Consider the following 14672-nt stretch of genomic DNA (forward strand, 5'->3'; position numbering starts at 1 on the left):
CAATCACGTGAATATGTTCTGTGTCATGCAATAATCAAATACCCCCAAGTTGATATAAACCCAGGATATTCTGGGGTGTTTATAAATATGCATAAAATATTTGAATTGTTGTGGCATCTGCAGGGCAAATGGAAATCTGATAGGACATAGTATAAATGGAAATGAAAGGGTAAATGCTTTTATGATGTTTTGAGCTGGATTCAGATAAATGGATTACTAAAGCTTCTCATCTTGTTTCTGCTCACAGGGACCATTCCAGTTCTGTCTGAACCAAAATAACACCATGCTGATTGTTTGCTTTAACACTGAAATGGGGGCTGAAAAAGGTGTTTTCACAAAGATCAAACAGGACTTCCCTAAATCCTTTAATACTGTGTGATAGCTACTTCTTCATCCTCATTTTACCATTGTCGTTTACCACCGGCGGTCTTTACTCAGAGGGGAAACACACATAAATATCTTGTGATCAAATCTGTTCAGTCGCTGTTTATTTTTTTTAATTTTTTCTTCTTTTTTTTTTACAGTGACCTGGAAACAGGAATGCGACAAAAAAAAAGATGCTGTCAGAACTTCAAATTTAAAAAAACTTACTTTAAATCTCTGACTTTTAATTTTATGATAAAAAAATACTCTCCCAAAACCCCTAAAAGGTTGCTGCCACGATCCGTCTAAACAATCAGTACAACCGAAAACCTCTGGAGTTATCCCTACATTATAAACACCAAAGTGACCAATTGTATTTAAAAAATAACAAGTGGAATACACATTTTCTCTGAACTCGGTCGGAAAAGTAAAGGAAAAGTTAAAGCCAAACAAATCGAGCACCAACATGTTTGGGACTGGGATGAATCAGATTTACTCTAACGTACCTTATGCCTACAAGCCTATGGAGGCGTGATGTGTAACTCAAAGCCTTTTCAAAGTCATGTCGAAAAATGTTTGATATTTTCAGTCCCACTGTGTCAAAAGACCCAGCATTGTTCATTTGTTATTTGTTACACTCCAGTTGGTCACCTCTGTTCTCCATCAATCAGACATTATTGCTACTTGACAAACCACAATGTAATGCAGGATTTACACCAGTGTTTCCACTTGGTCCTCAGAGGATGCCCATTTTTAACCCAGGCTGATTAAATTTTACAGTACCTACTTCTCCATGCACCATTGCACAACTGGTGGCACGCTGTATTTACCGAGTGCCAGACTGGACTTCAGTTTGGCTGCAGGGCACCAGTATAATTGTTTTTATTAAGGAAAATGTGTGTTGGGAGCTTATACGGCAGCTCCAACACGACACCACCCAGAAAGCATCCTAGACCCTTAGCTCAGAGGGTTGACACTGTTATGTTGCTTTTCTGTTCATCAGAACAGCATCTCATTAATTCTCAGCTCATTCACTAGCTGGGCTAGCAGTGTTCCTTGAAGTGGCCGGCTTTAGGTCACTTTAAAAACACAACTACTAATGCAGTTTTATTTGTTTATAGCTAAAAAGTTGCTTTTTGTGCAGCAGATTTTATACACCATGTGTGCTTCATTTGGTTCATGACTTCAAAGATGCTCAATGAAACCAAATTTTGTCCAAACATCTACCAATTAATTACTTGATTTTACTTCCTGGCTCTTTAAACCAAGTTAACGTGATTAATATGCGATGACGATATGACTTGCAATAAATAAACAAATACTTAATTCAAGAGCAAAAAATCCAAATGACTAAAAATATTGAAAAAAACAAAAATTGTGATCAAAAGATGTGTGGAAAGGGAAAAAGAAAATGGAAAAGGTAGTCTGTGGATCCTGGGAAATGCAGAACAAAGCTAGCTAAGGTGTTCGCTAGCCATCCAAATTAAGTGCCATCCGCCTAGGTGGTGGGCATCTAACCTATAAGAACCCACCTGATTGGACAAATGATTGGGATAAACTTCCACTGTTATGCTGACGATACTCAGTTATATTTATCCATTAACCCTGATGAACCTAATCGGTTAGTTAGATTACAGGCTTGTCTTGAAGATATAAAAAAATTGGATGACTCAAAACTTTCTGCTTTTAAATCAAGACAAGACTGAAGTTCTCATCTTTGGACCTGAAATTCAGAAAAGGAAGTTGCTTAGTCAATCACCTGACCTGAATGGCATTAAATTAATCTCCGAGAACAAAGTAAGGAACCTTGGTGTTATCTTTGACCAGGACATGTCATTCAAATCCCACGATAAACAGGTTTGTAGGATTTTCTTTTTCCACCTTCGGAATATTGCTAAGATTAGAAGCATCCTTTCCAGGGGTGATGCTGAAAAACTAGTTCATGCATTTATTACATCAAGACTGGATTACTGTAATTCATTATTCTCAGGAAGTCCACAGAATGTAATTAAAAGTCTTCAGCTTGTTCAAAATGCTGCAGCTAGAGTTCTGATGAGAATTAAAAAGAGATCATATCTCTTCTGTCTTAGCTTCCCTACATAGGCTACTTGTTAAATTCAGAATAGATTTTAAGATCCTCCTTCTCACATATGAAGCTCTTAATAATCAAGCTCCATCATACATCAGTGACCTGATTGTTCCATACCTTCCTAACCGAGCACTTCACCCTCAGCCTGCAGGTTTTCTGGTAGTTCCCAGAATATCTAAAAATAGGATGGGAGGCAGATCTTTTAGTTATCAGGCTCCTCTCCTGTGGAACCAGCTCCCAGCTTTAGTCTGTGAGGCAGACACCTTGTCTACATTTAAGAATAGGCTTAAAACATTTTTATTTGATAGGGCCTATGGTTAAAATCTGATGTTAGCCCAGATCTGGACAAGTGGGGGAGTAGAGGGAGGTGGAGTGTACAGTCGGCAAAGACTGCTCTCCCTTGCCCTGCCTCCATCTAAAAGGCTACGTTATCCAGAGTTATCTCTGTAGTTATGCTGCTATAGGCTTAGACTGCTGGAGGACACACTGACCACTTTCCACACTCGACTACTTTCTTCTACAATTTGCTCTTTAACTGTATTATTTCCTGCAATTTCAGCTGTTAGCTTTATTTTTTCTCTAGTGTTTTTCCCCCCAGAAGAAGCTACAATGATGTTCTGCTGAGCTGTGGTGGCCTCATGGAGGGAGCCATCGTCTTGAACACTGTTGCTAACCATTTAATCATTCTCCCTCTCCTGATAACATTTTACTTTCTTTGACATTGAATGTGCTACTACTAGTTTACCCGTTTAATTATAGATTCACTAGGATAAATACAATAAAGTTTAGCTCTCACCAAATAGAATATTTACTAAATCACAATGTATCCATAGAAACATTACATGGTGTGTGTGTGTGTGTGTGTGTGTGTGTGTGTGTGTGTGTGTGTGTGTGTGTGTGTGTGTGTGTGTGTGTGTGTGTGTGTGTGTGTGTGTGTGTGTGTGTGTGTGTGTGTGTGCGTGTGTGAGCGCGTGTGTGCGCTCTGTCTTCTTGTAAAGACTCTTGACACTAATCAGTGACTCGATGGAATTTGCTGGGTTCCTTATATAGGAAACGTTTTTCTGATTGGCTTAATGAACTGACCTGTATTGCAATGTTTATTATATGAAGTGCCTTGAGACGACTCTCGTCGTAATTTGGCGCTATATAAATAAACAAATTGAAGGAGTCAATTTCATTGGTCAAAAACTTACTGCTTCCGTTTGATTGACAAAATGCATTCCATCAGCTGGAAGAATTGCCATTTGGTTCATTGACAATCACATTTTAGCAAAGCAAAAATAAAAATGCTGAGAATTAGAGTTTCTGTTACTATCATAAAAACGGCAATAAGACGGTTCACACTTCTTTTCAGGGGTTTAACTAATGCCCCAGTGCTAAACAAATCCAAAATTCCTAAATTCCAGATGAGACAGAGTTCTAGAAATAAATGCAGAAGTAACATTTGCTCCTTTTTCTGATTGAGCAAAGCTAAGTCATACGAGTGTTGCCCCTCTTTCAGAGTCCCTTATACTACAAATCTATTAAATTAATCATGCATACAGTGGACGTGCACACATTTCTAGCACATTCACACAGCAACTATGCCAAGCCTCTCCAAACCACACTCCATTATTCATTAGCTTGGCAGTAGCTCGTAGTGCTCTTGTCACTTCACAATTCAAATGTTACTGAGGGATTAGTCCATCTACGGTAAATTACCTGCACTCACAGCAGGTCAACTGGTGGACACAGCTTCTTTTTGATGGCAGATGAGTGTAAGAAGTGAAAAAAGGTTACTATGATGGCATTAGACAAAGCTGCATGTTCACAAGCTGTAGTGACACGAGGTCATAATTATGTAACATCACTACAACCTGAATAGGATGCCCGTCGTAGGGATGCTAGAAGGTAGAAACTGGCTTGCCTTCTAATGCAAGATGCCAACTATAAATCTACAAAAACCCACCTCAAACTACATTTTATTGTTTATTATTATTATTATCATTTCATATTGGCTCAAGAGTTGCCAAGGCAACCAGTGGCGAGCCAGCCAGAGGCGTGGCTCAGACTCGGCTGCAATGCAGCCATATCACACAGAACTATCCAACGTTAGCCAATAGCGATGACTGATTCAAATTCAAATGCAGTGCAGCCCTTTCACCTGAAGAGGGCGCCACACTAATGGTTCTGGGCAGAAAATCTTTATATTTTGAATAAGATGCACAAAAACATCTAAATAATGACTGCATGTCCACAGCACTACTGGACACTCATTTATACAGTGTATTGGCAAAAAAGTGGATTGGGGGGTGACTTGCTCTTTAAAGACCCAGGTTCTGACCAATCGGGAAATAGACACACAACAGCTGTTGATGGAAATTAAATGAATAGAGAAAATAATAATTATAAAACAAAGTGTTTTCGCTGAGTTGCACGGCTGGAGGTGCACTTTCTCGAATGAGAGGCGTTGCTTACAGCTGTATGATAGAAGCAGGGAGAGGCTTAAAGGTACAGTACATATTTTCCCACCTCCAGACTTAAAGGTGGTGTTTTTGTTGGAAAAACATTCATGCAGACTGCTTTAGTCAAACATTGGTGTATGAGAGAGGTGGAAGTGGGCCTTACGCTGAAATACGAATGCCCAGGGGCCTCACTCTTCAAACGTTAGTAGAAACATTCCTATATTCCTTCCTGTGAATGACATTTAGAATGTTTGTACAAATAGTCAAAATCCTGATTTATGAAACATGCGGTGACGTCTCGTACGCATGTTCCTCCGCAATCATCTGATATAAATCCCAACGGTGTGTACCCAGGTGCTTGTGACTGTTCACAGTCATTTACATACAGAAATGCCCTCAAAAATCAATATTTGGCCACACCACATCCTCAGCACGTGAAGGGAATTCCTGCATTTCTCCTAAAAAAAACTACTTTGATAATGAGATCGAGACAGTGGCTGCCAAAGTGCAAGAGAAGCAAACAAGTCACAGAGGTTTTAAACGCGGTCGGGACAGAAGAGAGGTCTCCTTTAGAAAAAAAAAAATAACAATGGTTCCACTTAAAATTTAATCTGCTAAATCGTAGCGTAACGGGTTGCCATTTACATCTTACACTTGAGGAGTCGTTCTGTTTGGAGTTAGTTTTATTTGGAAATGCTGTCTAAGAGTGAATTCAGTCTAGTTACAATGGCATCGGGGAGCAGAGGAGGTTCCGGAGGGTTCTCGTAGCTGCAAAAGAGAATATGAACTGGAATCTAATTTGTGCGGTTTGTCTGTCGCTCAACAAAGGATCCCAAATCACGGCATAGCTCCAGCAGGATCTCAGGAATCAGATCAGAGTGCTCACCAGGACTCATTCCCTCCAGAGTGCACGCTCTGTCAAATTGACCATAACACAAAATCAGCCATGCTACAATGGTCACATGTCTTTTATAGGTTTTAGCACCATGCATGTGATAAAACTGTTGTTCTACTAAAATAGTTATTTATTGGGTACAATAATTTGCGGGTGAGGAATGTGTGGACGACTCAGACCTTCAGAAACAAAAACCTCTGGAATGAGACTTCCAGGAAAAACTCGACCACATGAAACCTTTAGAGAAAAATATAAAATCGGACCACTTTCTAGCAGAGATTTCTCATCAGACGGATGGAGCTTGTTAAAGCTGCCGATGCCAATGGCTGTGTGTCCTTGCACCCACGTTCCTGCCCTCAACAACATCCGACAACAGATGATGGCCTCAGTGCCCTTCTCCTAAGCACCATTCACAGCACGGATCACTCAGAGCAGAGTGGACGGTTCATTCAACCGATAAAAGCTTCAGAAAAGTAGAGGGAAAGACCTTGTATGGGCTGTCTGTTTTTCATTGCTATGAATCTGGGCTGCAATTACTAGTGGACATAATTGATGACATCACCATTATGCAACACCAGCATCTGGGAGCAGTGCTGTTTATTAGCAGCACGGCTCTAGCAGCAGAGAACAACTTCTGAGGAGAATGTAGTGAACCCGCGGGTGCAGCAGCAAAAATGACAGAAGAGTGTGACAGATTTGGGTTTGTTGTATTGAAACTTTGTGGTGTTGATGTTCTCTAATGTTCATATCAGGGTGTCACAGGTGATTGTTGAAAGTCTCAGTGTCATGCTCTGTGTCCCTTTGGTCCCCAGCCCCCTCCTGTTCTCACTCCAGGTTCTCCTCATGTGTCTCCTTGTGTTCCCCAGTTCTCTCTAGGCTTTCCTCATGTTTCCTTCTAGTCACTCCCTGGTAGTTCCTATTGGTTTGTATTAGTCCTCCTCAACCCCTCTAGTCATTAGTTGTTTATCTTTGCCCTTAGTCTTTAGGTTTAGTTATTTAGTGTTTTATAGGTTATGGTTTATCTCCCCCTCTGCTTAGTTCTTTCCCCATTTAGTTTATTGATGGCACCTGTCTCCCCTCTAGACCTCACTCCTCACACCTGTCACCTGTTCCCCTGATTGCTTCCCTCTGTGTTTAAAAACCCTGTCTTGTCCCTCAGTGTTTGTTGGTCTATTGTACGTGTCAGCGTTGTTCAGTTCCCTCTCGGGTTTCTCCGAGTCTGTGCTCATAAGTGAGCTTTTGTTTGTTTTTGAGCGTTCAGTGTGTTTTTGAGATTTAGTCTGGTTTTTTGTGCTTTGGACTTTTGGCGCATCCTCCTTTAAATAAAGGAATTATTTTCTTTAACCACTCCTGCCTTGAGTCGTTCTGGGAATTCTGCATCTTGGGTCCAAACCTCCTGCACTCATCGTGACACTCCACTTGTTTTTCAATAAATTTGCTTTGATCTCTATACGAACAAACATCTCGGGGCATGGGAGTGGTTATGTGTCGGACAAAAGCTCTGGCGCTTCTGTTCAGGAAGTAGAAGTTTGTCAATATTCATGATATGCTAACATCGACGCGCCGCGACTCTTCCACTGCCTTTGTTAACAAGGCTCAGAGTTTCTTGATAAAAAAATTCTATACTGATGTTTCATCTCTAAACCAGAATGTGTTCCACTATGTTGTGGAGTTGCTAACGCTAACTGTTAGCTTCTACTAGCAGAGATGCACTCTGCCCTCTTCTGGTTGCAAAATCAATCCAAGGTAGGTGGGTCCATGAACACTAATTTTCTCTGTGACGTAGACAAGACTGGCTTTTCCTGATCTGATCATTTCCCCGTCTTTTTCCTATCTGCAGCTAATGCAGCCAATGGGTATTAACCCTCCCACTGTCCTAATGGGTGCTCAATGGTCAACTTTCCTTGCGGGGCCACACCCATTAGGACAGTGGGAGGGTTAAAGAACATCTTAAAGTTTAGTATGCATATGCAACTCAAGACTGATCCATCGTATTTCACAAAGAACAAGAGTTTAAAAGTTTCTCAGTGAATGTGGCCTTTAAACAAACTTTTCAGACTCCCAACTGGGAACATTTTAAAGAAAAATCCATCACATTTTTACACATGATAAAGACTTTGGGAGCCTCTGTGAATACACGGATGAACTGATATGGGAGAAGGCACACAACCATAAACAGTACGGCATAATACATGCAGCAGGGATGAATCCATGTGTGAAAATGTCATAAGTAAATGTCAATAGCTGTTTCAGGTTTGTCCTCAGGACTGGTGTTTCTGGGCTGCAGGATTCATTCCTCCTGATTTCTTCTACATTAAAGAGCTTGTCTGCTCATGTGATCTTTTGACAGTGATTCCAAAATCCTCTAAGTTTTATTTACAAAGAACAACACGTGGACATGGCACTTATTTCTCTGCACATTGTGTCTGTACCTCAATGTAGGAAGCGAGTCGTGGATAAACCCTATGAGGACCCAGCACGTGGGACAGATGGGTGGTGTACGGGAAGCTGGTGGTCACGGCGTGGCTCACTTCTGGCAGAGAAAACACCTTGAAACCAAACTTCTCATAAAGCTTCAGCAGTTCTTCGTCCAGCTTCTCTTCACCCTCACACAGGATGCTGCCCACCATGTATCGGCACTTCTCCGGTGGCCTCTGAGTAGACGTAGAAGGAAAATATGTTCACAAATTAAGAGATTTAGAGACATATTTTGACATTTCATACTGATGCATATTTCATAATGATCCAACTCACAGTTGGAACTGACTTTTTTGCTAAGCAATACGTTTCAATTCAAAATGCAAAAAAATAAATTGAATTTCGTACATAAACACATTTTACATAAACCTAAAATGCAATGTATGGCAAATAAAGCTAGACTTGAAATGAGGCATGTTTATAAAAGAACCTGCCAAAATAAAAGCTTTTGCATAAAACCACACAATCCAACAGTCCTGTGAAACACGAGCAGCAAAGTTGTTGTTGAGCAGGGGAGGAGAAACCCAGTTAGGCAATCACTGCCAATCACTCCACAAATGTGCATTTGCAGCAGAGTTACACCACCGCCGGGACCTCTGCAGACAGATCCCAGCCAGGTCAGCTTTGTGTTGTTAACAACCATCAGGATTAACACACTGAGCATGTCTACTGGCAGGACTGCTGCTCCAGTAACTCAGGAAGTTCATAGGGAATGCTGAATCCTGAAGGCACCGTGATTTTTCTGCCTTTTGTGTCCAGAGATCTGGATTTCTATATGTGTCTAAAAACTAAAAAATCTAATTATAATTTGCTGATGATCATGTTTTTATTTGGTTTTCTTTGTGCTTTATTTACCACTTGTTAAGCCTGGTTTGAGAAATCTGAAGGGCAGGAGAGGTTTGGTTTTGAGTATTGCTGCAACCTTAAGGGGGGGGGGGGGGGGGGGGAAAGAACAATACCATAATAATTTATTTAAGTCAAATATCTGTTATTTTGACATTGTATTTACCTCCTTTGACAATATTAACTTTATATTATTAAAATGTTTTGACATTGTTACAATATAAATCCCATAATAAGATTCTTTATTATGACATAAATATACAGTGGGTACAGAAAGTATTCAGACCCTCATCCTTTTTTCACTTTGTTATATTGCAGCCGTTTGCTAAAATCAATTAAATAATTGTTTTCCCTCATTAATGTACACAGATAACACCATATGGACAGAAAAACACAGAAGTGTAGACATTTCTGCAGATTTACTAAAAAAGACTAACTGAAATATCACATGGTCCTAAGTATTCAGACCCTTTGACGTGACGCTGCTATATTTATCTCAGGTGCTTTCCATTTCTCCTGATCATCCTAGAGATGGTCCTACACCTTCATTGGAGTCCAGCTGTGTTTGATTACACTGACTGGACTTGATTAGGAAAGCCACACACCTGTCTATAGAAGACCTTACAGCTCACAATGCATGTCAGAGCAGATGAGGACCATGAGGTCAAAGGAACTGCCGGAAGAGCTCAGAGACAGAAGTGTGATGAGGCAGAGATCTGAGCGAGGTGGCTGCACTTCAGGTTCCTAAGAGCACAGTGGCCTCCATAATCCTTACATGGAAGACGTTTGGGGCGACCAGAACCTTTCCTAGCGCAGACTGTCCATCCAAACTGAGCTACCAGGGGAGAAGAGCCTCAGTGAGAGAGGTAAAGAAGACCCCAAAGATCGCTGTGGCTGAGCTCCAGAGATGCAGTCAGGAGATGGAGAAAGTTGTAGAAAGTCAACCATCACTGCAGCCTTCCACCAGTCAGGGCTTTATGGCAGAGTGGCTCATTGGAAACTTCTCCTCAGTAGCCATCAAAATGGATCCCCTCAACACCTTGGCTGCACCTAGAAATCCTGTCCACAACAGTTATGAACAGAATCAGTCATAAAGGGCAGCCTTGGTGGAGTCCAACTCTCACCTGAAACGAGCTTGACTTACTCCCAGCAATGCAGACCAAGCTCCGACACCGGTCATACAGGGACCTAACAGCCCGTATCAAAGGGCCTGGTACCCCATACTCCCAGAATACTCCCCACAAGGCTCCTCGAGGGAACACACTCTGCGGTGCCCCATTTTAAATAGGGGGGCCACCACCCCAGTCTGCCAATCTAGTAGAACTGCCTCTGATGTCCACACGATATTGCAGAGCCTCGTCAGACAACACAGTCCTACAACATCCAAAGCCTTAAGGAACACCTGTTGGATCTCATCCACCCCGGAAGACTTGTCACCAAGGAGCTTTTCAACAAGCATCTGTGACCTCAGCCCCAGAGATCGGAGAGTCCAACCCAAAGACCACGGACCCTGTTTTCCTCCCAGGAAGATGTGCCGATGGAATTAAGGAGGTCTTTGAAGTACTCCACCCAACGATCCACAATACTGTCACGAGGTCAGCAGCACACTGTCCCCACTATAAACAGCATTGGTAGTGCAATGCTTTCTCCTCATGAGGCACCGAATGGTGAACCAGAATCTCCTCAAAGCTGTGTGGAAGTCTTGCTCCACGGTCTCAATGAATTCTTCCCACGCCCGGGTTTTTGCCTCTGCGACTACCCGAGCTGTATTCTGGTTGGACTGCCATTACATTACACACCATGTGATATTTCAATTTTTCTTTTTAAATAAATCTGCACACATTTTTAAAATTCTGTTTTTTTGTGTCAATATGGGTACTGTGTGTATATTAGTGAGGGGAAATTAATTTAAATTGATTTTAGCAAATGGCTGCAATTTAACAAAGAGTGAAAAATAGATAGGGTAACTTTCAGTATCCATTGTAGATGTCAGAACATAACAATGTTATGATGTTAAAAAGATGCTGTCTGAACATAAGTATTTTTACTGAGCAGTTGTGCTGGGGTAGCAACAATGCACTAAAGTCATTTTAACCTGATGTTGTTTTGATCATTCAAAGTGTTATGATTGTACACTTTTGGCACATCTGTATAAGAATCAGAGAGTGGTATCAGCCCTCAGAAGCAGGAATGGTGCACATCTAATTTATACAAATTAAAAATCTGACTGTGAATATCATTTAATTTCAATAACATGGTCTTAACGGGAAGTAAAAAGGGCAAAAATGAAGCGGGTGCAGTAACCACGTGTAGTTAAACGACAGAAACAGCAAAGTAAAAATAGAATCCATTTGATTTAAACATGCAGAGACGCTGCACCTTTACATAGACTCAAGTGTCAGTGGGCAGAAGGCTGCCAGCTCTGATGAACATCTCTGCAGATATCCGACAGCCAGGTCACATATGTGGCAGCTCAAATCGTGTCTGTGCAGAGCATCAAGGATCACATAAGCTCCAGAAATACACCTTTACTCCTGCAATGAAATTATGAACCCAAATACTAAAAAGGATAGCTTGTTTGGATATTTGAGCTTTAGGTATTTTCTAAAAAGCATCTTTAATCCTTCCATTTAACCAGCAGTGTTTGGAGTGTTAAAGGTTCAGCCGCAGGACAGTCCCCCTAGGACTGCCCAGGCTTGATTGTCTCGCTTAATGACACTTGAAGAGAGCAGACACAAGCTGACATGAAGGATTGATCTCATTCTCTTAAAGGCAACTCTGCAAACTTCACGTCTCTTAATGTTCCCAAATGTCTGCATACAGATGTGACAGAGCCAGAAAACAGTCGTCAGTCAGAAAAGATCCGACACCGAAGCCACCACTTGTGTTTTAGTCTTACAGCCACAGATGGAGAGTAGGAAACCACTACGCTCGTTGTTACTACCCACTGTCTGCTACACTTGTCTAGAAGTCTGATGTGTGTGTGTGTGTGTGTGTGTGTGTGTGTGTGTGTGTGTGTGTGTGTGTGTGTGTGTGTTTGCGTGAGTGCGTGCGTGCGTTAAAAGTTATGCACAATATATCGGCCTCAATATCGATATCGGCCAACACACACACACATATATATATATATATATATATATACATACATACATACATGCATACATACATACATACACACGCAAACATAAGTATACACACACACACACACACACACACACACACACATACAGGTGCTGGCCAGTAAATTAGAATATCATCAAAAGGTTGAAAATATTTCAGTAATTCCATTCAAAACGTGAAACTTGTACATTATATTCATGCAATGCACACAGACCAATGTATTTCCGATGTTTATTACGTTTAATTTTGATATTTATAGGTGACAACCAATGAAAACATCAAATCTGGTATCTCAGAAAATTAGAATATTCTAAAGGCCAATGAAAAAATGTTTGTTTCTCTAATGTTGGCCAACTGAAAAGAATGAACATGAAAAGAATGTGCATGTATAGCACTCAATACTTAGTCGGGGCTCCTTTTGCCTCAATAACTGCAGTAATGCGGCGTGGCATGGACTCGATCAGTCTGTGGCACTGCTCAGGTGTTATGAGAGCCCAGGTTGCTCTGATAGTCGTCTTCAGCTCCTCTGCATTGTTGGGTCTAGCGTATTGCATCCTCCGCTTCACAATACCCCATAGATTTTCTATGGGGTTAAGGTCAGGCGAGTTTGCTGGCCAATCAAGGACAGGGATACCATGGTCCTTGAACCAGGTGCTGGTGGTTTTGGCACTGTGTGCAGGTGCCAAGTCCTGTTGAAAGGTGAAGTCTGCATCCCCATAAAGTTGGTCAGCAGCAGGAAGCATGAAGTGCTCTAAAACTTCCTGGTAGACGGCTGCATTGACCCTGGACCTCAGGAAACAGAGTGGGCCAACACCGGCAGATGACATGGCACCCCACACCATCACTGACGGTGGAAACTTTACACTGGACCTCATGCAACGTGGATTCTGTGCTTCTCCGCTCTTCCTCCAGACTCTGGGTCCTTGATTTCCAAAGGAAATGCAGAACTTGCTTTCATCAGAAAACATAACTTTGGACCACTCAGCATCAGTCCAGTCCTTTTTGTCCTTGGCCCAGGCGAGACGCTTCTTGCGCTGTTTCATGTTCAAGAGTGGCTTGACACACGGAATGCGACACCTGAATCCCATGTCTTTCATGAGTCTCCTCGTGGTGGTTCTTGAAGCGCTGACTCCAGCTGCAGTCCACTCTTTGTGGATCTCCCCCACATTTTTGAATGGGTTTGTCGTCACAATTCTCTGCAGGGTGCGGTTATCCCTAGAGCTTGTACACTTTTTTCTACCACATTTTTTCCGTCCCTTCGCCTGTCTGTTAATGTGCTTGGACACAGAGCTCTGCGAACAGCCAGCTTCTTTAGCAATCACCTTTTGTGTCTTGCCCTCCTTGTGCAAGGTGTCAATGATTGTCTTTTGGACAGCTGTTAAGTCAGAAGTCTTCCCCATGATTGTGGTGCCTTCAAAACAAGACTGAGGGACCTTTTAAAGGCCTTTGCAGGTGTTTTGAGTAAATCAGCTGATTAGAGTGGCAGCAGGTGTCTTCTATATTCAGCCTTTTCAGAATATTCTAATTTTTTGAGATACCAAATTTGGAGTTTTCATTAGTTGTCACTTATGAATATCAAATTTAAATGTAATGAACATTGGAAATACATTGGTCTGTGTGCATTGCATGAATATAATGTACAAGTTTCACGTTTTGAATGGAATTACTGAAATATTTTCAACCTTTTGATGATATTCTAATTTACTGGCCAGCACCTGTATATGGAAACATATTTATATGTAGATATACATATATGTGTATATATATATACACATATATGTATATATACACATACAGGTGCTGGCCAGTAAATTAGAATATCATCAAAAGGTTGAAAATATTTCAGTAATTCCATTCAAAACGTGAAACTTGTACATTATATTCATGCAATGCACACAGACCAATGTATTTCCGATGTTTATTACGTTTAATTTTGATATTTATAGGTGACAACCAATGAAAACATCAAATCTGGTATCTCAGAAAATTTGAATATTCTAAAGGCCAATGAAAAAATGTTTGTTTCTCTAATGTTGGCCAACTGAAAAGAATGAACATGAAAAGAATGTGCATGTATAGCACTCAATACTTAGTCGGGGCTCCTTTTGCCTCAATAACTGCAGTAATGCGGCGTGGCATGGACTCGATCAGTCTGTGGCACTGCTCAGGTGTTATGAGAGCCCAGGTTGCTCTGATAGTCGTCTTCAGCTCCTCTGCATTGTTGGGTCTAGCGTATTGCATCCTCTGCTTCACAATACCCCATAGATTTTCTATGGGGTTAAGGTCAGGCGAGTTTGCTGGCCAATCAAGGACAGGGATACCATGGTCCTTGAACCAGGTGCTGGTGGTTTTGGCACTGTGTGCAGGTGCCAAGTCCTGTTGAAAGGTGAAGTCTGCATCCCCATAAAGTTGGTCAGCAGCAGGAAGCATGAAGTGCTCT

At 41.5% G+C, this 14672-nt stretch overlaps 1 protein-coding gene across 1 annotated transcript in view; it reads right to left on the bottom strand.

The window, feature by feature from the left end:
- Positions 1-14672, bottom strand: part of tex264a (testis expressed 264, ER-phagy receptor a) — a 137202-nt gene that overhangs the window by 70791 nt on the left and 51739 nt on the right. The window contains exon 2 of the mRNA XM_054749167.2: positions 8224-8445. Within this exon, the coding sequence (XP_054605142.1) occupies positions 8224-8445 (222 nt within the window). The remainder of the gene's footprint in view (positions 1-8223; positions 8446-14672) is intronic.

The sequence above is a fragment of the Nothobranchius furzeri genome, chromosome 3 (genome assembly GCF_043380555.1).
Source record: "Nothobranchius furzeri strain GRZ-AD chromosome 3, NfurGRZ-RIMD1, whole genome shotgun sequence".
NCBI classification, from domain to species: domain Eukaryota; kingdom Metazoa; phylum Chordata; class Actinopteri; order Cyprinodontiformes; family Nothobranchiidae; genus Nothobranchius; species Nothobranchius furzeri.